The sequence below is a fragment of the Sphaerodactylus townsendi genome, linkage group LG05, assembly GCF_021028975.2.
Source record: "Sphaerodactylus townsendi isolate TG3544 linkage group LG05, MPM_Stown_v2.3, whole genome shotgun sequence".
Classification (NCBI taxonomy): domain Eukaryota; kingdom Metazoa; phylum Chordata; class Lepidosauria; order Squamata; family Sphaerodactylidae; genus Sphaerodactylus; species Sphaerodactylus townsendi.
This window is the reverse complement of record NC_059429.1, coordinates 79,027,057-79,054,509: the sequence shown is the minus strand read 5'-3', so window position 1 is coordinate 79,054,509 and position 27,453 is coordinate 79,027,057. Positions and strand designations below refer to the sequence as shown.

Genomic DNA, 27,453 nt, shown 5'->3' with positions numbered 1-27,453 from the left:
AAGAGGTACTTTTACTCACTCTCCACCCCTTCCAAGTGTCATCTGGCAAACTGAGCTCTACCAGGTGAGCTAACAGTATGGTGGGAGTGTACTTAGGATCAAAATGCCAGATCAGACACAACAGGATTCCCAGCTGCTGGAAGAGCCTCCAGGCTAGATAAACAAAAATGTGTACTGTTCTCAAGCCTCACAAAATCCTGGAGCACTGTTTACCTAGGCAAGTGGTTTGTGTCCTGCTAAATCCAGGTGAAAGGAGGCCTATTGAAGAAAGATGCATCTCATGGAAATTACCTGCAGAAAATAGAGGCGGCCATAGAAGGCTTGTTCATCTGACCCATTAGACATCCTGCATTTAATCATGCAAGACACTGAGACTGCCTGGACTGAAGCACGATAGTACTCAGCATGTTTGTTGGGTCTGGGATCCCTCCATCCTTTAGTGTCTTTTATAACAGCTTCCCTGACCCCATGCTGTCACCCAGTGGTAAGAGGGAAGTAAATGTTCCAGCTGGAACAGCATTATCGACAAGGCTTGCAATCTGCATACAATCACCTGTACCCATCTCATGCAAGTCAATGGGAATGAGTGCCAAACTACACTTTAAAAAAAATCCCATGGTACTGGATTCCTGGGATTGTATTACTGCAGACTGCAGGCTGGAACTGGCATACAGCAATGTTCAACATGTAAAACACAAAAAAACTAGATGCAAATGAAACATTAGGAGCAAAAACTAGACCACAATCTCACAGTCTGAGGAAAACGCACAACAGCCAAAAAAATTATGTTGAAAGCTAGTCCAGGGAGAAACATGGTAGCCCCACTGTCAAGAACTTTTAATGTGAGGAATAATTCAGTAAGGAACCATTCATTAGGAAAGTAATGTAGTCCCGGGAGAGCTGCACCATGTGATTTTTCTCAACTTGTAAATCAGCCCTTCTTGAAAGAGCAAAACATGTAAATTCCAAGCAATGATAGTAGAGATGCACACATACCATGATTGTGCTGGTCTCACTAAAGGGTCGCTTACCTCCACCAGGCAGTCCCCCACCAGCCCAATGAGCAGCTTGGTGCCACTGCAGTCACGGACGAGTGCTGCATTCTCTGAGCGGCTCATGCAAGTGAAGTCAAACATGTCTACATCTGGCTGGCTGCGATGGTTCAGTGCAAACTGCAAGTTGGGCAGCTGGTCACTGGTAGAAAAGTTGGCAGCTTCCTTGGCGTATGTTAGAAGAGCTTCCTGGTTCACATTGTTTGCTGACAGCAGGCTCTCTATGTCCAGCTTGTCCTAGAGATAGCAACATCCCTTCCATTATATTTTAATCTTCTTGAGCTACATTGTTATGCTTGCAGAGTTTAAGTAGGAGAAATTAAAGGGCTAAATCAGTCACCACTGGCCTTGGCATTATTCTTTATATCCTGCAGAGTTTAACAAACTCCTCCTTTTCATCATTACCTTTTTGGATGTGGAGATATTAGAAACCCCCATTAACAAGAACAGTTCTGTGTGTCAAGTTATCCTAAAGATTTCTTGGAAGCACTCTCTGCTGCTCCATGCCACCATTAATCCTTTCTCTTCAAAGTTTCCTATTCCAAGAATCGTCCACAGACTGACTCAGTCCAGGTAGCAAGCCTCAGGGTCATGTGTAACCTTGCCCGTCAACTACTGAACGTTGTTTTCCATCACAACCAGGACTTTAGACATTTCAGCTATAATTCAAACTGACAGCCCAAGTGCATTCATTAGGATCTGTTTATACAACCAGCAAGATCAAGCAGAAAAGTTCTTCCTGGATTGTACCACTTCAGATTGTAAAGAAAGGTGTTTTATTGTTTGACTACTCCTGACAAAATATTCTCTGCATATGTCATGGAAAAGGGTTCAGACTAACCTCCTTCTTGACATTCTGAGATTTGGTGGGAGTTTGAAGAGGATTGAAATACCTGATCCTCCACTGAAGAGGATTGAAATACCTGATCCTCTTGAACTGGTTCAGCTCTGTTCATTCACACTATCCCTTTTTATATAGATTTTGAATTTATGCAAATTCTTTGCGTGTGTGAACTGAAATGCAGATTACGTATCATATCTGCCAGTGAGATAAGAACAAATCACCAACAAGCCTGGTGGGCTATGTGAATTTCCTTAGGCCGTTTCCGCATGAATGCGGAAGCGGCCGGGTCGGCGTACTTGACGCCGACCCGACAACGCTAGGACCGTCTGCACGGATGGTCCTAAAAAGAGCCGGGCAGCCGGCGCCGCAGAGCGCCGGCACCCGGCCGACCCGGCGTGTCCTTGGGCCTCCGGCATGTCGCCGAGGCCTGGGGACACGCCCCCCTGGCCCTGCGCGCCTGCTCCGGCGGTGCAAAGCAGGGGGGCGTGTCCCCAGGCCTCGGCGATGCGCCGGAGGCCCGGGGACAAGGTAAGTACAGGGAGCGAGGAGGGGGGGGAAGCGCCAGGAAGCCGCTGCCGTTCGCACAGCAGCGGCTTCCAGCCGGCATTTCCCCAACAAGTGCGCTTCCGAGCGCACTGGGGAAACGCCAGCAAAAGGGCGGCGCGGCTGCGACGCAGCTGCGCCCCCTGTGCGAACGGCGGCCTGGGGACGGCGTTTTTGCCGTCCCCAAGCCGCTGTTTATGGCCCGTGCGGAAAGGGCCACAGAAAGCTAGACGGACCAAATAAAATTCACAAAGAGGTTGCACCACCTGGCTCGAAGGTGGCCCTAGTCTGTTACTTCGAAAGTGTGCTAATTCAAGTGGTGGTTTTCAATCCCTTTTTCTTCCCGTATGGTCCTTGTTAGTGTCTGTGGTTTCTTTACGTACATTTAAGATGACTCCTTTCTTCAGCAGGCTCTGCTTCTTGGCTGTCATGACGAAGTAGTGAGTGTCATCTTTATAATAGACTATGTTTTCCAAGTCAATACCTAGTATTGTTCAAAAATAAAAATAAAGCCATGGTCACATATGTCGGTACTTAAAAATACCCACATCCAGAAGGCAACTGAAATGTTATGCCGAGAAAACCTGAACTGCATATAATACCCTGAATAAACCAGTTTGCACAACTGACCCTACTTTTCTTAGAAGTCATCAAAGTGGTTAGGATCCACCGAGACAAGACAACCGACCCTCTCCATCTGACTGGGCCTCCATGCTTTTTTCCATTACTTCATATGGAATGACACACAAGACAGGGCACTGCTAACTGCAGATGGGGAGCATCGGCCCTGACCTGTTTTGTTATAGAGGTTTTGGAAGAACTGCTGATTGTAGATGCGAGCCACTCCACTGATCTCAGCCACCTCCACCTCAGCCTTGCTGTGATGATTAACAAAATTGGTAGTGATGCCAATGGCCAATTTCCCACGGGTCTCCTTCCGCTTAAAACCTAGGGATAAACACAGAGAGACCTTCCCATTAGCTCAGCAGCTCAACTGAGGGAGGGGGGGGGATGACAGCAGACAGACAAGAACCATATGGAAGACATACCCAGAACGGGGGTTGTTTCTCATTTGCAAAATGGGTTGTGGTGAAAGTTACCAAACTAGGTTGCCATCATAACTTTAGAGGCTCATCTCCAACCCCAGTTCAGATATCTACTGAATCTTCCAGGGATAGATGTCAGTTATCTGATCTCAAAGGAAGATGCAATGTTGAATATGACATTTTGGGAGGGGACAGGGAGAGAGAGCTCAGAGCCTTGCTAAAGAAACAATCATCCTTTCTTCTTATGATATAACCCCAACAAACTGCAGAGAGCTAGCAGCAACGTCAAAGGATAACAACATGAACTGTATTTCATGTTTGGGGAGCAAATTGGGGGCAGGACAGGAAAAATCTAAGGTGAGAGGCAGGAAACTACTACAGTCACAGAAAAAAACCATAGCTGCTAACTCCCTGGTTGCAAACTGCCTTCAGAACCTCTCTCGTTCCCCTTTGTTTTTCATTTATTCTCCTGCCCCAAGGCTAGATGCCTTTCAGATGTTTTATGTCCCAAGTTACTCAGATCCACACTGGGCTCATCCACATAGCTGGCATTCCTTAGACGGTAAGTGGGAGGGTTAGCGACAGTCAGGCCAGGAAACGATTCTTGCCCACTTATACCCCTAGGAATTAAATACCCCTAGGAATTAATTGGACCACCTTAATTCAAAGGAAAGATACTGACAAGCAAATTCTCCAGCCCTTTGAGTCAAAATAATGGTCTATCTCAAGTCCCTTGATTATGAAACAATACTTGTTGAGTTTATGCATTGATTTTCTAGTTGCAGCTCAAAGTGGTGTATAATTTTTTTAATTGCTTATATGCTAAAAAAGCAGGCAACTTCAGTTTTTTCTCTTCATTCATTCAGCTATTAGAGCCCTAATAATGCTGCAATTTCTACAAACCAGAAGTTAACAGGAAGCTTTGTTTCTCTGGAATCTAAAAGACGCTCACGACTGCAGAAGCTGAGGTTTTAGAAGGATGTCTCCAATTACATGAATCTGCAACAGTGCAAGTCCATTTCCCCTGGTAAATAATTCTGGTTAGGTTCCAAACATCTACAAGGAGCTATCCTAGCTGGCTAGTAGCTTCCCATCTGCTTTGGCTGCCTGTAGTACTCTGTCCAGGACCATCTGCCTCACATAACAGAGCCAGAAACACAGCTTCCTTCTCTCAGAAAATGCTCATTTCTTCAAGGCCAGAATTAAGAGCAAGAGTGACTGTAGCTCTAACCACCAAAGGAGCACACCTTTTCATCAGGCCTTAAATGACAACTCACCTTGTCAGTCAGTAAATCTTCATTACAGTCACAGACCAGCATAAGGTAGATAAAATACAACCAATTAAAAGATAAAATATATTAAAACAATAAACATATATCTAAAAGAATCTGCTGGATTTTAAAAAGGGAACATAATAAAGGTATAGGAACATAAAGGAAATGGGATAGGAATATAAATGTTAAAAGGAAACAAAAAACTTAAAAACTAAAAAGGGGGTAGGACTATAACTATCAAATCACAGTATATTCTAATAAGACAACCTTAATATTCGTTAAGCCTGATTCATAGAACAGACCATCCTAAGATGCAGGTCCAGTGCTACTGAACAAAATCTGTATGCTATATCAGGATTAGTATCTGTAAGCAGCGAGTACAAAATAACCACTCACCTTCTGGCACAAACCTGCCTCCACCTGCGGAGATGAGGACATCAAATTCATACTGACTCAGGGGAGAGGAGGAGGGATGCAGCACGGCCCTCCAGCCACTAACTGCAAGAACAAGGAGTAGGGGAAAGGGATCAGTTTCTTTGCTAACTGCCAATCCCATCCTACCTTCCTTGGACATGGCTGTTTAGGCAGCAAGGACAACTCTCAGGCCCCTTCCACACATGCAGAATAATGCACTTTCAATCCACTTTCACAATTATTTGCAAGTGGATTTTGCTATTCTGCAAAGTACAATCCAGCTGCAAAATGCATTAAAAGTGGATTGAAAGTGCATTATTCTGCATGTGTGGAAGGGGCCTCAGTTGCTAGTTTCTTCTCTGCAAGGCATGCAGCAGCCCCTTAGTATCCTGTTGTGAAATCCAGAACTGACATTCAGCTGTGAATTTTGCTTGCAAAGAGATCAGCCATGAACAAAAACAGGAAATTAATGAAAAGATAGTTGACAAACCCACATTACATGAGTAATCATGTCAGAACAGGAAGTTTGATGGCGATATGGCTCTGTGTGTGTGTGTGTGTGTGTGTGTGTGTGTGTGTGTGTGTGTGTGTGAGTTTATTTTGCATCAGCATATTAGATCAGTGGCTGTCTAGCCTTTTTGGGAACAAAAAATTTCCTCATACCTCACAGGTGGACACACAGATGGTGGATGAGGGGCCTGGATACAAAACATTTGGAGATCCAGGGGCCCTAGCCTCTTAACCTCCTTACCTTGCCCATCTGACTTCGATGCTGGTGGAATGAGCCCCTTATACTCCATATTGTTATGAATCTGAACCCCCAAGATTAAGGCTACTTTCAGCAAGATCAGCTGCAGCTGACGGATACCTATAGAAAGAAAGAGAGGAAACCAGAGGGGGTCTACTGGATGTCATCCGTGGCTACTTTGAAGTCTTCTACAGAATCTACTCTGACCTTCCATCTAGCTGAATCCACCCACCACCCTTCCCCAGTTTGGAAAGAATCTGAGTCTTGGTCTCCTTGTCAAAGTTCTGGTGTTGGAAACCCTGAATTCTTACTTAATAGCTGCCTTTCTTCCTTGTGCAATTCAAGGTAGTGTACAGCATAGATAAAACACATTAAATAAGATACATTAAAAAGATAAAAATCAAGATTTAAAATCAAAATTCAGGACTGCTAATAAACTTAACCGAATGCAGTCCTAAATGAAACTATCTTCAACTGCCATATTTACAGTAAGAGGACCAAACACAACTCCCTGGGGAGGTTGTTCCACAGTCATGGTGCTACCACTAAAAAGACCCAGCAAAATAGCTTCTTGGATTTTTGGGATTACCTCAGTGTATTCAAGGTTGCTCTTTTACCACACTGAGGCCCCTTTCGCACATGCAGAATAATGCACTTTCAATGGACTCTGCACCTGTGCAGAATGGCAAAATCCACTTGCAAACAGTTGTGAAAGTAGATTGAAAGTGCGTTGTTCTGTATGTGCGGAAAGGGCCTTAGTTCCTGACAACAGAACCTTTACAAGTAAGTTAGGAACGCAGTTAAACATTTCATTGAAGAGCTGCTGGCCCTTGAAACATACTGAAATTTTTTGCTGACCTCTCTCAATCAACAAACTTTTTTCTGCATTTGGTCGAATACTCCTCTACCACCTTGTCTCCATCTAATTAATTCCATGCCAATAGTACTGCAAACAAATACACATCAGCTCCCATGGTAGCCAGTCTCTCCTGATGTACTCACTGATATGATCCAACGAGCCTGTGCAGAAGTGGCCATAGAATTTCTTGGCCCCCAGCGCCCGCAAGTCATGGATGGTGAAAGGCCAGAGGTGCAGCACATTGTTCCGGGAAAAGGCATCTCTCTTCTCTACTACCACCACGTGGGCCCCAAGGAAGGCCAACTCAATGGCTGAGCGAAGACCACAGGGGCCTGCCCCAATTATCAGGCACTGAAAGAAATTGGCACAAAATGATTTTTTTGCCAGCAGTGCCACAAAGTATTCGCTGGTGTTGGCAGACAATGAACAATAATGTTGGAACTGTCAAGTTTTAGTAGGTCTGAGCAATATTAATCCAAACAGCAGCCACAGAAAGGCTTTTTAGGGACAAGGTGAGGCCCAGGAGCCTCACTAAAGTTGAATATTATTCCCCTTTGTGGGAACAGGGAAATATTAAGTAATGACTTCTTCATAACAATGGGCTTTTCTGGACCAAATTTGGGGGTACCATACTTGTTTGGTTAGCACTCAGTTGTTGCATGTATTTATCCATTTCATTTATACCCCATCTTACTCCCCAATGGTGACCCAAAGAAGCTTATATAATTCCCCTCTCCTCCCTTTTAACCTCGCAACAATCTTGGGAGGTGTGTTTGTCAGAGATTTTGTGACTGACCTGAGGTTAGTTACCCAGCTTCCATGGCAGAATGGGGATTCAAACCCATTCTATGATGTCCCCCACATCATAGTCCAGCACTACACTGGCTCTCCACTTGAAGAGGACCCTAACACCTTTTGTCAGGGTAGGACTTTTGTCATGAGGTATGATTTCTGTTATTTGCCACAAGTCTCACCTTCCTCAATTCTTTTGTTAAGCAGGAAAATGAAATTCATCCTCTTGTACACAGATCTACTAACCTATCGGGATGGTAAGAAACAGGGTTGTGTATAATGTTGTCACATGAAAGTCACTGGTCCTAACTCTTTGGGGTGTGTGACCTCACTAGTGATGAGTGATGTGCCTTCTTCTGATCAAGTGGCTGTTACTTTTTGCTCTTTTAAAATGATTTAGACAGTACCTACCCTCTACTATGTTTTCTAACTGTTAATCAGTACCACAGAACTGACCCCCCTTTCAACAGTTTCACTGAGACAAAAAGCAAGAAACACACTGTATGATCACACAAATTACAAAATGCTAATTGATACTGTACTGCACACAGTAATAAAGATTCAAAATATAATTACACATATCTGAGAGATGTTCCAAAGACATGCTTCAAGCTGCAACACAGATTGCTTATTTTTGATTTAGATTCTGCTTTTCTTCATAGTAGCTTTTTACCCAAAGTGGATTTTCACGTCATTTTCCCTCCTCCACTCTATCTTCACAGCAACATCCATGTGACATGTCAGGCTGAGAGACTGGGATAAGTCCAAAGTCACCCAGCAACCTTCCATAGCAGAGCAAGTATTCAAATCCGGTTGTCCCAGGTTCTAGACCAGTGGTGGCGAACCTAAGGCACTCCAGATGTTCATGGCCTACAATTCCCATCAGCCCCTGCCAGCATGGCCAATTGGCAGGGGCTGATGGGAATTGTAGTCCATAACATCTGGAGTGCCAAAGGTTCGCCACCACGGTTCTAGGCTGACAGCCTAACAACTGTACCACATCAGCTCTCATGGAGATGGATCTCATTCACTGATGACGGCCAATTTCCAGACAGTATTTCCAATTATATCCGCTCCACAAGCTGAGCAAAGAATCACATTTTTCTGCAACGACATACTGTGTGGTGTGATGTTCTAGAAATGTGCAATATCCCTAAACCAAAAATTTGCCCTTAGGAGAAGGGATCTGGTTCTCATGCTGCATCTGCTCATGAGAGGCCACAACTCCCAGCACTTTATGTGGTGACCCATCCCAAGGGTTGTAGCCTCCTTACCTTGGAATTGGCACATGCCCTCCCCTGATCATAGTCTATGTGACTAGCTTTCTTGTCCAGTTTGACCCACAGGGCTTTGGCATTCCAATAGTTGAGGCAAGACTTCAGCTTGTGATAGAACTGGAGCTGGCCAGTATGATTCAAGTCCAGATGTTTGCATAGAGCCACAAAGCTGCTCAGCACCTCTTTGCTCTGCTTGGCATGGAGAAAAGTTTCAAACAGGGAATGAGCCAGATTGCTCTGCTCTCCGTTCTGCTGATCCATCCTCTTGGCAACTCAGGGGCATGAAAGAAGCCTGGAAAAGAAAGAAGAGAGTAATGGATGAGCCCTAAACACCCCCTACATCTCAGGGAGATTAGGAGCTTGGAATTGCCAGACAACTAGAGGCTGGCTGGCTGGCCCCTGGAGACAGAAAGGAATGTGAGAGCAGTCATCATTACATTCACCCTTATATATAGGCCCCTTTGTGTAATAGCTGCACAACCTTAGGTATGACTATTAAAGTAGAGATACATAGATAGTTTTGCCAAGGGTGGTCTAACTCTCTCCTGACTCCTCTGAGATGATCTACATGAGCAAAGAATAAAAGCACAGAAAGACGATATGATACAGACTACACCATTTCAGAATAAAATTGGGGTTGTATGGATGGTCTTGGTTAAGCCGTAAGGCAGAATGCCAACCTACACTTTCCCAATAATGCAAGATATTGTGCATCTTGACCTGAGTGTTATTATTTAATCAAATGAGTTCTTTTTTGCATTATCACCCACCCACCCTGCACTTTCTTCCAAGGAACCTTTAAAATGAGTTGTCTGCTTTGGGGACCATATTTCTTCCTATTTCCTTTGTGTGAAAGTGTACTTCTCTGGCAAACTGCCAACCTTGTCCATGAGGCTCAAAAAAGTCTCTGACTTAGCAAAGAGTGTTAAGGTAATGTTTCAGAATCTCTGGAATGAAGCTATAGAGAAGACAAACATTAGCTTTAGATCATCATTTTATTCAGGTCAACCACTAGAAGAAAATAATGGCCTACCATCTTGTCATTACAGAAGAGCTCTAGAAAGCTTCAATGCTCCCTGCCCAGATCACCATTTGAGACTTCACTTTTTCTGAACTCAACTTAGGCTGTGACAAAAGGAAGGTCTCGTGTGTGTGTGTGTGTGTGTGTGTGTGTGTGTGTGTGAGTGAGTGAGTGAGCGAGTGAGTGAGCGAGCGAGCGAGTGAGCAGAGTCTTCCTTGGTGGTCTCTTTCCAAGTACTGACCCTGATAGTTTCCTCGATCTGATGAGACTGGCCTATACCATGCTGCCTTCCCTTCTCCAGGAGCTGGTTGCCTGCTTCGTTTTGCCAGGATTCCTATTAGGCTTGAAATGAATTAATTCAGCTAGTGGCAATATCAAGTTATTTCCTTGTTTACAGCTCAGCTGTGCTTTCAAGCCCTATCAGAAATAGCAAAGTTATTAGAAAGTCAAGAACTTGGGGAAAAAATTCAGGTAGCAAAAGGAACAAATACTTATCTTGATTAAATAATTAGTCTCAGTGCTGAATCAAATGTTACCACAGGCACTGATCTCCCCACTATATTTTTTAACAGATGCTTTATCAAATGGCAGATAACTGGATTAGAGAAAAAGTACGGGGAATAATAGTGTGTAACTTTTTCCTCCATATTGTTTCTCAAATTAATTCACTACCTCTGGCCCAGAGAAAATCCAGGCATGATAATGCTAGCATTCTGGGCAAGAAAAGCCAGCTAGAGTCAGTAATGAATAATTTCCTCTATGTGGTGTGTGCACGAAGACATGTAAAGCACATCAAAGAACTTTCATTACTAGAAACTGCAACATGACCCAGCTCATTCTTCCCATTTGTGAAAGGAAGGAAGGTCTCTCTGTCGCTAAACAACTTCTTTACCACATCCCTGCAGAGTTTCAGCTAGAAATAACTACGGCCCCACAGGGTAGTAACAGGGAATATTTATGTCCTGAGATATAGGTACATATTAGCTTTGCAAAAGATATTCTAGCTACTGGGGAAGGAGTACAGTCTCTAGGTGTAAAAAGAAAATCCTAGCACTGTTAAACTGACAGATTAAGCGGAGAAGAATGAAACTCTTAATAATGCAGGGAAAAATTATATAGAGAGTTGCAGAAGTCAGTATGTTACTCAGGAAACAAAGGAAGCAGCTAAAAAATGCTGGGTATCAAAATATCTCTTTTCCACTTAGTGTTCAGTCCAGCTATATCACCAAAAGGTAGCTAAATACATTAACTTTCCTCTGAATTTAAACAAATTGCATTATAACAGAATATGTGAACTGAGTACAGTTACAAATCTACAGACTTGCCTGTTGAAATTCAAGCTTTTGTTGTACACTGAACACTTAACCTGTTTTCCTGTTTACAGAAGTAATTCACATTCCTGCCACCTTTTGTTAAAGTCTAATGGAAGGCTGCTGTCAAGGACTCTTGCATTTCATAATTAATATTGATTAGGAAGGTGAGAGGACACCTCAGTCTTCTGTAATCTCAAACCTTCTGTAGATCAGCTGTCTAGCATGAAGTGAGCAAGGATTGAATTTGACAGCTTCTTGGCATGCTAGACTCCTTTAGATATATAAATGGCCTTTGGGAAAGTCTACTTTTGAAACTTGGCAGTTGTATTCCTAGCCCTGGCACAGTAGAAAATTAGGGACCAGTACCTGGATATATGTATGGTTTCAATCACACGTTCAGCTGTAAGTGCACTGAATGTAACATGAGAATTACTTAATGCACATATAAAGAAAAACCAAGTGTACACTACTTTTGGAGGGCATCTGTGTTGGTCTAGAACAGCTAGAATAAAACCCAGTAGTGCTTTAGAGACCAACAAGATTTTTGGGGTGTAAGTCAATATAATCAACAGCACAGGACATCCAGTAAAACAGTGCGAAAAGAACTGACTTGCAGAAACTTGAAAACAAGCAGAATGTGAAACAAACCTGAAGCAGCATAAGCATTTAAAGATGACAAGTGAAACGATGCAGAAATCACACAGTAGGAGCTCACATGCATTCACTATAATCTGCAACAGGACTAAAGTCACGTAAAGTATTCAACATAAACAGACTAAATAGAACTAAAAACAAACAAAAGCACATAATGGGAGGCCCCAGACCTTCAGCTGTTTCCCACATAAGATATAAAGGTATGCCAACACATAAAATGTTACTTGCTTTGCCCAACCTGCATACTTCCAAAATTTTAAGCTGGTCTCTCTCCATAAGTAAGATATGCCAAACTCTACAAGATCTATAATTTAAAAAGAGGAATTATCCATTCTTTTAACATGCGGCCAGCTGTAGCTGTCCAGTCCTGACAAGTGAGGTAAGGGGCAGCCCAATTCAGGAAGGATGGGGTGAATTCTCCTCTGGAGCTGGTGCAGGGCTGCCCTTTCTGCTGGCGCAAGGGGCACTCACCCAGGTGGCCAGACGTTGCACAGCTCTGCAGCACCTGACCAGGAAGTTGCTCTTGTTGCCCAGGCCTGCTGGTGCAAAACGTGGTGCCAGCGTGACCATAGGTGGGCTAGGGCTAACCTTAGTTAGCTGCCAGTGCCTGATCAGCTCCTGTGTGCCAGTGGAGAGATACACCATGATTTTCATAGCATATCTCTATTCTTTCCCATGGGGGATTCTTTGGATTTTAAAAAACCCTTTTAGGGCTTCCCACACTGCAGGAAAGTCCTGTGAAATGGGCAGGGCGGCACTAGATTGGGCTGTAAAGCTGGCATCTAAGAAAGCTTTCCTGGTACAGAACCCACCGATTATAGTGGGATTATCTTCTTAGTAGATTGTTTAGGATTGCTCCCTTAGCCTGCCTTCCTATGTACTAGAGAATAAGTCTGATTGAACTCGATGGATTTTAATTCGGGATATACATACTTAGGATTGCACTGTAATTGTTTTGGGGTATATCCTGAATTTGTCTAGAAAATTGGTTGAAGACAGGTCATATAAATTCAGCCATAATCACCTATCTGGTTACCTGGAAATGACTTTGACTATCTTATTCAAAAAATGGCAGTAACTTCAAATGCCCACTATATATGATATAATATTGCCAAGTTGTTTAATCAACAAAGATGAAAAAAATCCACCCTGTAAAAGTTCATGCTTGGCTCAGTAACTGAGCTGTATAAGGATTCCAGGTTGGAAAATATTGCTCAGGTATGCATTGCTCACTGCAGAGTCAGGCAGGTCCCTTGAGTTCCTGTGATTTAGAAAGCAGCTCTGTACCAGCTTGGCCAGAATCTCAAGCTAAGTGTCTCAGATCATAACAATGCCCAATAATCTTGCCTCTTGTATGCATTTATGAAATAAGCTTATGAAGGAGGAACTCCTCAGTGCCTCCCAAAGTATGAAGCATGAGTTGCCTACCTGTCAGAAGCATATGCATTTCCCCACAGAGGAAATGTGCAATGTGCCTCTTCCCACATTATGTCAGAAACACACAAACACATGAAGTAAATTTCACTCACATTTCCTTTCAGGATTAGCAGCTACTATGCAACCCTTGTGGTGGCTTACCTTGTGCAATCTGCCACTTAACAGAGAAACTGCTCTGACAAGTTCCACACATGTCACACAGGTATTCCCCTCTAGCAAAAAAGAAAGACTGTTACCTCACACCTGCCTTCCTTCTCACTTCCTCTTCTGACTCTAGCTGCCCAGACAATCTGAGGTAGATATAAAACATGAACAATGTGTACTATTTGAAGAATTGGCAACCATATAGTCTTTTCATGTCAGGAATTTTCTTGTACGAAAATCTGCGTTTTGGTTATTTGTGCTTAATGTGTGGGAAACATTTGATTATACAACACTAGAAATTGCTTCAGAGTTTAAATGTAGTAGAGGAATAGTTTTATAAATCCTAAATCCCTATCAGCAGACAAACAAGATCTATAAGATTTTTAAAAAGAAAGAATAAAGAAAAAAAACTAAGCATGAAGGTTCTAATATTTGGGTTAGGCTAGCTTGTGCCAGCATCAACTTCAGCAGGAAGCCAGTCTTCATGAAGTGAATTCATAATTGGCAATAGCAGGAGATAACTAATCTCTCCATGTATGGTCAAGCTTTATTCTGCTGGCCTTGATTGTAGGACTCATGCTGAACAAGAGGCATTCTGGGTATATTTCACTTGTAAATTAGATAGGTGTGGGCAGAACCAACAGAACAAACCTGGTTTAGCAACTAACACTGATCTGGAGATTCCCTGTGAATCTAAGAAGACCATCCAAAGACCTTCCCTCCATTTGAACTCCTTGAGACATAAAAAGAGTAAGCCTCTTCTCAAGCTGAAGTTTGAAAGCCTGCATCCTACATTTTGAACACAAATGGATCTAGTCTCACTTGCTCTGTACTGTTCCTTCAAAACACCAAAACACCAACAAAAACTTTATTATTGCTGAATAGTTCTGTGGAGCTTACGCTTCCATGCTGCTTAGATCTGTTGGTACTCCCACAAGTATCCATTGCTGCAGTGAAACACTGCAACTGTCAACACAGGATAGAGTCTTTTGACAGAAGAGGCAGCTTCCACAGGTAGGTTTTGCTCCAATATGGCATCCAAACCGGAGAACTGGTGGGACTTTTTGCTTGTTTTTTGAGGAACATCCACACAATGTTATCAGCTGGTTATCTACTGTTTGTGTTTCCCCAGCTTTGCTGCAATTTTCGCCAAGCTAGTTTTGTTCAATATTTTTCTTCTGCTGTTTTCCTGAGTGCTGTTATCGTGATGTTTTTTCTATCCATTTCCAAGCCAGCTTCTCTTGAGCATGTGATCATGTTAAAACAATCTTCATTTCTCTGCCCCACAAAACTTCTGGTGTTTATCCATGCCCCCAAGCAGTTGCCCAAGTTTCCCTTCAGCCATTTTATCCTCCCTCTAATCTTCCATTTTTAATTAAAAGGATTCATTTTTTTCTCTTTGTAATTTTGAATTAGCAATGTAACATTGAAGCAAAGATAAGAAGTGGGGCAATTGGACCAGCTTTGTCAATCTCACATAGAATTTGTGTTGTAACATGAAGGCAAAGATACACTTTATCCACAGTTAGGAGTGAGTGAAATTAACAAGAGACTGCCACAGTAATGATTGTGCCTTACTACAACTCTGATTTGGCCAAAAAATGTGGGGGAGGAGGAGGAGGGGGTATTTGCTTCTGTTCCTTCAGGTAATTGAGCCCGCTTCAACAGGGTTTTTTTTACTTCTATTTTGTGTAGGTAGTTCTCAGTGGCAGAAATGGAGGCTGAGTCATTTTTTGAACTGCCATTTCAAAATGTAATTGTCTAGTAATGCTAGAGCACCTGCACAAAAGAAAAAAAAGGGGGGGGGAAGGATTGCACTTCTGCATCGCAGATGACATTCCACCACCATCAGAAACTATGTTTTCAATTGCAGCATGTGGAATAAATGCAACTGAAGAGACAAGGAGAAAAACGACAGGGGCGCTGAAGGTGTACATAATGATTTCACAGGAAACATTTCCAAGACACAAGGTTTGACCTCTGGCAAAAATCTGTGTTAAGCTGTGCATGTGGAAAAGGCCTATTTTGGAACTGAATGCCTGAGTTGCACCAGGAATATATCTTCCTCCTCTAGTGGAAAAAATGTAAGATTGCTCCAGTAATAATCCAAGAGCACCCACAAATTATAAACCTGTCCCTTCAAGATAAGTTCAACCCCCTCCAGAACTGGTGATACATTAAATTCTTGATCAGACTGCTCACCAATAGCACCTGTTTCATCAGGATTAAATTTCAGTATATTAGTCCAAATCTACTCCCAACTACCTACAGTCAGCAGTTCAAGGTATCTACACTATCCCTGGGACCAGCCAGAAGCACAAGATAGAGGAACATGTCCTCCACATACTGGTGACGACCCAGTCCAAATCTCCAGATGACCTCACCCAGCAGTTTCATGTAAATAGAGCCAATGTGATAAAGTCTAAGGCAGATTCCACATGGGTCAAAAACACCGGTATGAAAACAGTGCAAAAATGGCGTAAATGGGTTTAAAACGGTGTAAAAGGGTTTACATCATTTTCACACCTTTTTCACACCGCTGTTTTTGGCCCATGCGGAATCCGCCTAAGAGTCAGGCCCAAATTATACCGCAGTGCCCACATGCCCACTGCCCTTCATCTCTTTGATAGAATTTAGTTACAGAAGACATTTGCCTGTCTCCCACCTTTGATGGCAGCCAGTTAAGCATAGCAAAGGCCAGGGAAATTTTTTACTATATGACATCAGTAATATACATCTTCCTGCTTTTACTCTTTCCTTTTCTTCGCATCGTTTTAAAAACGTATGCTCAGAACTCTATGACTTCACAATCTGTTTCATATTTATGCCACTTTGTGCATCTTAGGTGCTTAAGAAATAAGAATTAATATGACTACATTAGATGTTGCTGCAGAGATGGGGGGGCACACACATTCATCGTAGTATGTATCTTAATAGCCCTGCAGCAAAACACTGAAAGTATCAAGGACATCTCAAAATCCATTTTTTCCAGCAGTGATACAAGAAACTCTGTTTCCAGATAAAAAAGCAGAGATCAGCAGAAACAAGAATGCTGATTAATTCCACTCTGGAAGCAACCAGCCACTTAATCAGTGAAAAAACTGCTTGTGCTATTGACAGACAGATCTGGCAAAGTGGGTTAATTCTCTGCAAACTTGCACCAAGAAAGGATAAAGAGAAGGAAGTGGAGATCCCACTATCTCCTTGTTCAGTATATTTAGCGGAGCAGGGATCCCCAATGTTGTGTTCACAGACACCATGGTGCCTGGCAGCACTTTTTCTGGTGCCTGCCAAGTGCTTCTGGAAAGGTGATGTCAGACTGGGCTTTTCTGAGCAAGTCTCCTCATTGGGCACGGAAAAGTTGATTGGCTTTTTAAAATATAGCTTTTAAAAATATTGTCACTGCAGCACAAGGCTCTTAGTGTGTGACTGAAGGTAAGTTGTGGCAGCCATTTTGTGGCTGGCTCTGCCTCCTATGGTAGCCATTTTATGACATCCATTTTGTCACTATGCCCACCATGTTGTGTCAAAATTCCAAAGGTGCCTGCAGGATCAAAAGGTTTGGGGATCCCTGAAGTAGAATATCATTTGGAATACAGGATTCAATGAGCAGATGTCATTATCAGCAGCAAGATACAGCGTGGTGCTGATGTTTACCTTCCATGTGTCCTCTCCTTCCAGATAAAGAAAAATGGTCTAAACTGCCTAACTCCCAAGTAATATATAAATGGCTTGATTATAGCCATTCATACCTATTTTGAGAGTGCATTCCGCAGTCATGATGATGATAAGAACAAGGATCTTCGATTTCAGTTTTCAAGTAATCTATATTGGAAGAGTGAAATCCTTATGGCATCTTAGTTCCAGACTATTTAGGAGTTTAAAGATCGGTACTGGACTTAGAAACTAACCTATGTCATTGGCATAAGTAATCAGGAACAGATCCTTCCTTTTTAGGAAGCGTCATGGTTCAAGAATTCACTGAAGCTAACAAAAGGCACCCTTCACAACAGGCACAACCTGACTACCCAGAAGCAGTAATGTTTTGAGAACTCCCAAGCTGCAGCCCTCATCCTATCAAGGTACCCAACCCCAGACCAATCATGTTTCCAACCAAAAGCATCTTAATCTTGATTGGATTAAGGAGGTATCATCACTTTTCAAATCTAGCACATTTACCATCATTTGTAACAAGCAGTTACATCTGCATCAATCCACTGTTCCCCCATTATTCTCTTGTTATGATCCTGGTCCCTTCCCTCCACCCCCAAGATCTAATTTCTTCCCTCTTGATTTTGCATGGAATAGAAGTAGTGTCTCTGGTATAGGCAAGTCTTTCTGCTGTGTTTCTAGAATAATGTGCATTTGGTATATGTTGGAAAACATAGTTCCAACTGTCATCTTCTGAACTGCTTTCTGCAGTTGCCATTTTTTAAGGCATTGGCACTATTACACCATTATTACACTACTGCAAGTTGCCAGAATTTCTGGAGTTGATGTTGTGAAATTATATCAACCATCAGTTCAAAAGGGGGGCAGGGCAAAATAAATAGATTTCCACTAATGTCAGTAAACAGAAGGGAGCACATTGGATTCATGATTGTAACAGAACAGAACCCCCTGGGTGGATGGGGAAAATCTAAAACTAAATGATTTCAGAAGCCCTATATCCACCAATATGTGGACCCACTAATACATGGATTGTAATTCTGCATGCTGCTAAAGTCAGAACAGAAGTGAAGAATACCCCAGTAAGGATTAACCCAAAGTTTCACCGGGTTTGCCTTTATCCAGCTCATCACTGATATTTTCCCATTAGATTAGACAGAAATCTGAAGTAGAACTGGCTGTTGATGACAACAAAGCCCAAGTCTCTGGATTACCTCTCCCAGCGTGGGATAGTGGTTAAGAGCAGGTGGATTCTAATCTGGAAAACTGGGTTTGATTCCCCACTCCTCCACCTGAGTGGCAGAGGCTTATCTGGTGTTTCTGCACTCATTCCTACATTCCTGCTGGGTGACCTTGCGCTAGTCCCAGTTCTTCGGAACTCTCTCAGCCCCACCTACCTCACAAGGTGTCTGTTGTGAGGAGAGGAAGGGAAAGGAGCTTGTAAGCCACCTTGAGTCTCCTTACAGCACAGAAAGGTGGGATACAAATCCAAACATCATCATCATCAACAACAACAACAACTCTTCTTATATAGAGCTTCTTTCAATACTCTGAGGACTTTGGCAACCAGTTGTTTTGCCTTTGAGTCATGGGGAAATCACACAGATATTATTTAGTCCTTCCAAATATTTAGAGACTTACACCACATGGACAAGATTGCACTTTGGAACAACAACTAACCCCAGACTGCATACTCATAACTGCAAATTAGGCTCCCTTTTTCACGTATGAATGTGCCTTGAAAAGCAGGGGAAACCACCCCATTACACTCCTCAAACTCTCTAATAGTGAGGACAAAATGAATGAAGTGTCTAAAGGTTAAGTTAATTAAGGTTGTGATCTTGAAAACATGCCCCTTGACAGAGCAAACAAAAGACTGAACTGATGCTCCCCCAAATGCCAGCCCAGTGCCTTAGATACCAAACAGTAAAAATATCATCACACAAAGGAAACCTCTGTACCCAGGGAATTCTAAAGAGGGACAAATACAGGCAGTAAGTACATCTTTCAGTTATAGCATCTTTCTGAATAGAATTTTCATGTTATATAGCCAACATAAACACATAATTGTTGCGACTCACATTTCCTACAGTGGAATCTCTGGCTCATCTCCTATTCAGCATACAGTAGTCAGTGTGTCACTCAGATGTGAATCAGGGTGTCTTCCAATCGGGCTCCCTTACAGATATAATCAACTTCAGTACAGTTCAAAAGCACTTCAAGCCAATTCACACCTTCTTCAACCAAATCCCTCCTGCTTGGCTTATATGCAGTTAGTTCAGACCAAGACATATGATGTTGAAAAGACAGGAACACGAAAGGGCTCTCTGAAGTAATAGCCATTCTCAGAAATCAGCTCACTTCAACCAGTGCTCAATTCTAGGAAGCCGCTTATCTTGTGCTGTTTATGTATGTGAGCAGAACTATGGGAAATAGTACAGTGATGTCAGGAGATAGCTGTACCTAAGTTTTGATTTTCCTATGATCACCAACAAAATGGACAAAACAAAATCAAAAGTGTTTCATAGCTCACTGTAAGAGCTTTTGTGTACTTGTGATCTCCTTCACATTGAGCATACATTCCCTCCAGGTTGGACTCTTGGTTGGTTACGCACACATTTCCCCCTCTCGGGAACTCACCACTCTCTCAGATCTGAGAATGTCCACGGTTTCCGAAAGCTCTCAAAATGTGACTTTTCAGGGAAAGTGAAGGGAATCAACATGTGTTTCTCTGTCTTCGGCCCTTCTCACTCCTCCCAGCTTTCCCTACCCACACTGGAGCAGTTCCTCCCACACAGATTAAACAAGGAAATGGGGACAAGCCAAATGGTGGATCAGTTCAGCTGCAGACACTTCACAATCAGCTTTTCCCTTTTAAACAAAAAACAGTGGGGAAAAACCCACTGTGAAGCAAACAGCTGTGAGGTAAGCACTGCATACATAACTGGCCTGCTAGTTCACATTTGTATACACTTAATAAATACAACATCCTGCTAGTTGTCAAAGATGAGTCCACTTGGTCAGTTCCTTTTTAAAATTATCAAAGATTATGCAATGTTAAGCCAGGTCAGTGGTCTTTAACATATCCAGACCTGGGAAATCACACTGAAGTCTCATGGGGCCACATTGGATCCACTGAGCAGCAAATGTGTGACATGAGATCACATAATACTAGAGAGACAGTCATGTGACATCAGAGTTAAACGGCAGGAAGAGCAAGATCCAAAGTTGTGACCTCACCAGTATCAAGGCCAAGATTTTGGGCAACAAAACTACAGAGTCAAGAATAGGAACCGTAACAGGACCAGCAGCTGGATGGTTGATGAGAGCAGAGAATTCTCAGTCCTCCATCTGCTCCTTTCCTAGGGTGAGCAACACACCCTGCTCCCTAGTTCTACAATTGTCTCTGTCCCTGTGAGGCTAGACTTCCTGCTGCTAGGTAAATCACCACAATGCCACCCCTCACTACCTTTGTAATGCACAGTAACTGTGTTGACATCCCATTCCCATGTCATCTCTCTGGAGATGCATAATCACAAGAGCAATGGTGCTCTGGCTTGTTTGAGTGATCCTGTTACTTGGCCTTGGGCTGCCCCTCACAGTTTGCCTGTTGTGCCGGTTTAGCACACATGGGTTGGGGTCTCTGTGCACATAATACACAGTGGAAGGAATTATGTTTTAACTGAATTCCTCCCTACCCCCATCCTTTAAACTTATCAACAATATTATGATCCCCCCACACACACCTGTTACCAAGAGCCATTTCTAAATGCAATGGCCAATTTCTAGCGTTAATATATACAAAACTAATGAAGTAAGCTCTGAATCAGATGCAATGAGCCCTTACAAACACCTATGTCAAATAAAGTTTTCAGGCTCCAAAGTGCCACTGGACTCTTATTATACAGAAAATGCTGCAGCTTTCCAAAGGTTCTTAAATGCAGCTCAACGTGATTAACATATTGATTTTTCATTTCGCACTCAATTACAACTCCTAATGAAACTAGGGCAAAGGTTCCCACACGTGGGTGTTCATAATTGGTTGTTATAGTTCTAATTACTCTCCTGAAGCTCAATCCTAACCATTGGCGGGGGAGGGGGGCTCAGAAAAAGCGAGTAGAGCTCATACAGAAAGTTTAGCAGACTATCTAATGGGAGGATGATTTGTAGCTCTTCATCTAGCAATGCTGCCTTCTTGACTATAACTTTCAAATGCTTATGCATATGTGTGTTTATGATTTAAGACATGCTACAACTGTTTCTTTTAACACAACCAGAGATGCAAATGACTGGAAAATTTGAAGGCCTTTGCTAAGGACATTTAAGATTTCAGTGGCAGAGTAATAAAACAACTCTCAGACTTTCTCCCTCTCCCAAGCTGCTATTTGTATATAGATCAGGGGTCCCCAAACTACGGCCCGGGGGCCAAATGTGGCCCCCTGAAGGCATTTATCCGGCCCGCCAGGCATGGCAGCAATGGCTCCATTCATGTGCAGTGGGGGCTCGAGGGAGAGGAGGAACCGGCCCCAACGGCCGTTGATTGCAGTTACATGATGGCACCCCCAAATTTCCATGCATTTTCTGACCCAGAGTTGGAAACCTTACACGTGGCAACGCCTGCTCTGCCCTTCCCTCTCGGCTACTCCATGTGTTGCTCTCAGGCTTTCTGTTCCGCCTCACTCCCATTGGCATCAGCCAGGCTGGCGAATCGCTCGCTGGCTGCTAGGGAGGAAAGAACCCAGGAAGATACCTGATCCTGGGTTAGATGGAATGCTTCATTGGGAAAGTTCTGCTTTTTTTTACAGGGGAAGGTATTCCACAGCCTCCCCAACAATATTTGGAGCCCATCCTGTACTTGACATACTTTGGTCACTGTTCTAAAAATAGACCATGACAGAAAGGCTGAAAGGTGAAATCAAATATTTTACAATCATTTGTGCATAGGAATTTGTTCATAGTTTTTTTTAGTCCGGCCCTCCAACAGTCTGAGGGACAGTGAACTGGCCCCCTGTTTAAAAAGTTTGGGGACCCCTGATATAGATCCTCCTTTCTAGACCATACTTTCAGAGCAGCTACACCATTATGATTATTCATTTGAACCTGCGCAACAGAGACTAAAATCCTCCACCCTATTGTCTGAACTTGTTTACCAGGCCACTCAAGTCTCGGTTATCAAAAGTCCCATCTATAGATTCCAAACACATTCTGGGACTGTATTGCAAAATGAAGTAGTTTGGCTCTTACAATTCTACGCTCATATGTAAGCCAGACATGGACAGAGAAAGGTAACATTTTTCTTTTCTCGAAGTCTCCCTCCCATTCTGAAAACTAGGATTTGTCAGAAGGAAAGGCAAGTATCCAGGTTCTGCAGTGTTTCTGCATATATCCTTTTGCTCTACTTGGTTGCTTAATGTAACAAGTCCAGTCAGGCTTCTCTGGTGAGCAACAGCAGCAGTAAACCTGGACTTGCCATCAGCCTTCTATATACCGACCGCATCTCCAGGAATCATTTCCATATATCAGGCTTTCCTGAAAAAAACTGTTCCTAACCTGATGACATCCTCCTAAGAGATGTCAAAATGCATCTATTATCATGGAGTAAACAAGAATTTCTTTATTGGAACAAGATCTTTAGGCACTAGGAGCAGTTGAAATGGAAAGAAGCTCACTGGACTGATCCAGGATGCCATGTGAGAGAGTGGTAAAAGGCATAATTAATCATTCATCCACGGCTGAAAGTAGCCACACAAAAGGATGCCATTCTTTCAAGCCATTTCACCCAGCACATGTGCAAAGAACTGCATTTGTTTCTCATATAGGATGAAGGGGTATAGAGACTTGTGACACCCCCTTGCTGCTTGGATGAAGAAGACAACAGGGAAGGCACGCGATACATCTGGGCATTAAGCCGAACACAGAGCAGGATGCTTTCCTGGAGCTGGGGACAGGAAAAAATCTTCCACATCCACACTCTGCTCACTCCCCTGTGGCCCTTACAAGGCAGTAGGTCCACAAACATCAAGAAACTGACATCACGGATTATGGACATCTACTCAACCAACCTTCCCCTGGATTCAAGAGAAGGTTAAGATCCCAAGTAAGTTTAAACTCCACATCACTACTCTACTTTTGCAATGGAGAAAATTCTGTCATGTTGCTTTTGCTCAGAGGAAACACAGCAAGCTCACTGACAAGTGGTTAGCATAACCAAGAATAACTACAGTATTTATTCCAAAGCAAGACTTAAGTTTTCCCCCCAGCATTCTATAAAAAGGGAGTCACTTTACATTAGCATACAAGTTATAGTTCTGTCCAGTTTTTAAAAAAACATGTTTTAACTTGTGGGGGGGGGGGGCAGTGCCATCTGATATTCAGGACTGTCTTCCTTTTGAGTAAATATCCCATGATGATTTAAAAAATAGGTTTGACCCAATAACATTGGAAGTGACCCTTCCATTCTGCCAATGTCATGGGGTCAGGAATATAGGTGCTGAAGCCCAGATCATTCTGAAGAATGAAATGACGTGGTGCAACAAGGCAAAGCTGATGCAGCAAGCAAACCCAGAACCTGAGCAAGGCTCAATCAGGGCTTTTCTGTGGAATCAATGACAGTTTCCCCTATGTGTGGCTTAGCCTTAATGTGAAATCTTGTAAAAGCTCTCAGTATCATATTCTATATCCCCACTGTTAATGGAAGGAAAGTTGTGGGGGCAGGAAGGGAGAATAACCTTGTTGCCAAGGTCAATGTGTTGGTAGAAGAAAAAACTGGATGCAAGTAGCAAAAACAAAGTCTCTGCACACATATTGTGCATGAGTAACTCCAGTCCAGCTACTGATGAACTAGCAGGGCATTAATGAAGATCAGAGAGGATGAGTAACCAATTAAAATACAAAGATTACATGAACATTCTGTGCAGCAGGACTGGTAGAGCACCCAAGCATGTGGTTTCAAGGTATAATATAGTCACAGAAGAACAGTGTAGTGATGCACAGGAGGAGGAAGTTGTGTTTTCCCAGAGAAATCCCAGAGACCAGAAGGACACTCAACCTCATTCTCAGCAATACTTGCTAAGGCAATGACGCAATTAGCTGAGGGAAAGATCAGACTTACTAGTTTACTACGTTTTCCCCAAACAGTTCTTCTTCCTGGCCAGTAGATGACGGAAGCACTGAGCTTCAGAAGGGTTCCTTAATAGTCCATTTCCTGTGGGAGCTGATCTGGTGGCAAGAGATTGCGCTCTCTGCTGCCTCTCTCAATATATGAACAAAAAACCCACCATAGTCCGAGATCAGGTCTTCCTGAAGCTTCCAGTTCTGCTCAGAAAAGGGAAAGTTCCTTTTAAGAATAAGTTGCAGCTCAATTTAGAAACAAGGAAACACACACCAGAAAATTGAACCCCTGGGTATATAAGAATACTGGGATATTTTAATCTGGACACAAACTTTCAGACTCTTTTGGGGTCTAGTTATCAATCTGGAAGGCAGAAGCGGGCAGTTTTCACATCTGCAGCAGAGAAGCCCCAAGCCCAAGGCTCTGAGAAAGTGCTGATTGACTTGCTCTCTGTATCCTTAGCCCCAATGAAAACGCCTGTATGACGGGTTTCTTCTGGGAACTGGACTGTAGACAAGTTGGTTTTGTATCACAGCTGGCAACATCAAGGACATTACAGACACACACACTCCATTCCCTGATGGTTAACAGGAGTGCGTGTTTAATTGTCTTTGCTGCTAGCACAGCAAACTGCCTATGCCAGGAAAGTCAACTACCCGGAGATACAGGTGACAGAGAACCCCAAAGAAAGCCCTGTAGCCATCTCTTCTGACTTTTCCATTCACTTTTTGCATGAAAAGGTGTGCCACCTGGCTACCACAAACAAAAGGGACCCATCTGGATTACAAAGCAAAAGCCACAGGCACCTCTCCAGTTTGCGGAGAGCATTAATATTGCAGAACTGCACTTTATCGACACCCTCCAGGAAGTTGTTCCTATGTTTACTTGGGGGCAGGGCTTGCAAAATGCTATATACACTAATCTCTCCTTCATCTGTATGCAACTGAGTAGGAGCAAGAACTTCCAGACTAGTCACAGACTTCATTAGCTCTTGCTACGCCTCCACCACCATCTTCTGCTGGGCCCCACTTCCTTTCTGCAGCATGGGGCCTTGTTTCCTGGGGCTATTAATAACAAGCTACGCAGTAGTCAGAGAAGATAAGCCTTATTGCACCTTCACCATTAAACACAACAAAGTGTTCAACAAGCTACCATAACCCAGGAGGAAGTTATAAGGAAATGCCAGCTTCTTTAGCCCAGGTGTAATGTTATCAAGGCTGCAGAGCAAAGTTCAGCATAAGCTGGCGTGGCTTCACAATCTGCAGAAACTCAGATATGCCCTCAACTTCTAACAGACAAAATGGCTGCTAGAAAACAAACCAGGGTCATGCTTGTAACTATACATTGGGGGAGATGATGGGTTAATAGTACCAGTAGAGGAACAGGATGGAAAATGCTGGAGCTGCCTCTTTGCTCATGAGGGAGTAATTCAAAGGCACATTTTTTCCTTCAGAAAAGAAATAAAGCCACCAGACTGTTGATAAGACTCTTGTGCCTTGAGCAGAAACTCAATCGCAGCAGCATCTTCTCTGGAGATGAAGTATTGAGAAAGTACCTAAAAACGCCCCCACCCCCCAATAGAAGCTCTTCCGGAAAAATTATATTTGCAACTGTAAGCAAATGGTAATTTGTGAAAAATAAAACGTTTGCAATGAGGTCCGTATGGAAGTCAACGTTGGGCTGAAAGTCTCTTCTCCCGCAACGAAGACGCAATGGTGAGAACTTTGCACATCCTCAAGGGCACTCGCTCTTCATATTGCTCATCATAGGTCACAGGAACGAAAGAGTTTTGGGTATGAATCAGCTGCCCACTTCCAAACAAAAGATACAGAGAAGTTGAGCTCGCTTAAAAGCCTCCCCCCCCCCCGCCCCCGCACATGGCAAGCCCCGCAGCCAGGCCAATAGGGCTGGCCCAAGACATTTGACCGCTCCAATCAGCCGCGCAGTTGAGTCGCAGAAAACCAGCAGCCGTCGTGTCCCCAGGAGGGACCCTCCTATTGTGACTCGGGTGCGGGCGGATCCTTCTTTAGCCCAGAGGCTAAAATCTTCACAACCGCAAGTAGCAGGCAAACAAGCAACCCTCCATCCATTCCCCCCTCCCCCCCTACTTTCCAAAGCATTTAAGTCATCCTTCTGGCCGGCCTTTGCTACCCGGGGGGGGGGGGGGCGCTCCTGGCTCAAAGTTGTCACCGCAAGTGCGGTTCCGAGGCGTCTTCCTCTTGGCTTCCTCTCCAAGGGCCTACTACTCTTTTAAATCTTTGCCCACCTCCCGCCCCGGAGAAGGGGCTACAAAACTGGGTGCTCGTTCTCCCTGTAGACTAGATCCTGAAACCTGCTTCCCCCACCCACACTCAAGGCAATTCCACTGCCTGGAATCAGTACATTTTTACAGATAAAATAATTCGGTCACAAAGCCCGGGAGGAAGAAAGGAAGGAGTGCATTCTGCACATTCTTAGTGACACCCTCCGGCTCCTGGACAAGGATGCCGTATGGCTTGCCCGCCCGCAGTCACTTACATGTCGCGCTGCTGCTGCTGCTCGTCCGAACTCGGGACGGGCGTCGGGCGGAGACGTGGCGCGGCGGCGCTTTCTGCCGGGCTCTCCCTACTGCCGGGCTTTGTGGCCGAGAAGCGGCCGAGTCTTTCCGCGTCTGCGGAGCTGCTCAACGCGCCGCTGGAGGCGACCGAAGAAGAGCCCATCGTCAGCCAGCCAGCCGGCTGCCTCCACCCCCCGCCTCTGCGCCCCGCTCCTTCCGCTGCTGCTGCCCCACAGCTTCTGGCTCTCCGTGGGGAGCAGCCGCTCTTCAGGCCAAGCCGCTCGGCACTTCGGGCAGGGAGAAGGCAACTCTGCCGCACTCCTCGCCCCCCAAGTTCGGTGGGGCGGAGGAGAAATCTCGGGGGCTCTGCGGGGAGACTGCTGCAGGCGCCACACAGCCCGGGGGCGGGGCTTCCGTGCCGGGCACTTTGAAAATTGGGCACATGAAAACAGCCTGAAGTCTGTTACAACAGGGCTGCAGTCAGCTCTTCATAGCAGTTCCTCTTCATTCCTTACTGCAACCACCAGGGAAGAATATTGCACCAAAGCCGAATTACGGGGTTTCAGGCGGAAAAGCCCAACAAAACCGAAAGCCGAACTAAGGGCTTTTGTTTTTTTAAAGTAAGATCAATTTAAAACGCAAAAATGAAGGATGAAAAGTTAGCCTACCGGAAGTCAAAACTTAATGGCACAGACCAGTAAGCCAGACTCATCCACAGT

General features: G+C 43.9%; 1 protein-coding gene across 1 annotated transcript in view; it reads right to left on the bottom strand.

Annotated features, from left to right (window-relative positions):
• MICAL1 (microtubule associated monooxygenase, calponin and LIM domain containing 1) overlaps window positions 1-27,162 on the bottom strand; it is a 45,170-nt gene extending 18,008 nt beyond the window's left edge. Inside the window, exons 1-8 of the mRNA XM_048496368.1 lie at window positions 26,716-27,162; window positions 8,847-9,141; window positions 6,924-7,131; window positions 5,925-6,041; window positions 5,156-5,257; window positions 3,232-3,387; window positions 2,823-2,923; window positions 1,032-1,289 (exon numbers count right to left, since the gene is read on the bottom strand). Of these exons, the coding sequence (XP_048352325.1) occupies window positions 1,032-1,289; window positions 2,823-2,923; window positions 3,232-3,387; window positions 5,156-5,257; window positions 5,925-6,041; window positions 6,924-7,131; window positions 8,847-9,110 (1,206 nt within the window). The 5' untranslated portion in view covers window positions 9,111-9,141; window positions 26,716-27,162. The remainder of the gene's footprint in view (window positions 1-1,031; window positions 1,290-2,822; window positions 2,924-3,231; window positions 3,388-5,155; window positions 5,258-5,924; window positions 6,042-6,923; window positions 7,132-8,846; window positions 9,142-26,715) is intronic.
• Between the last annotated feature and the right edge of the window lie 291 nt (window positions 27,163-27,453).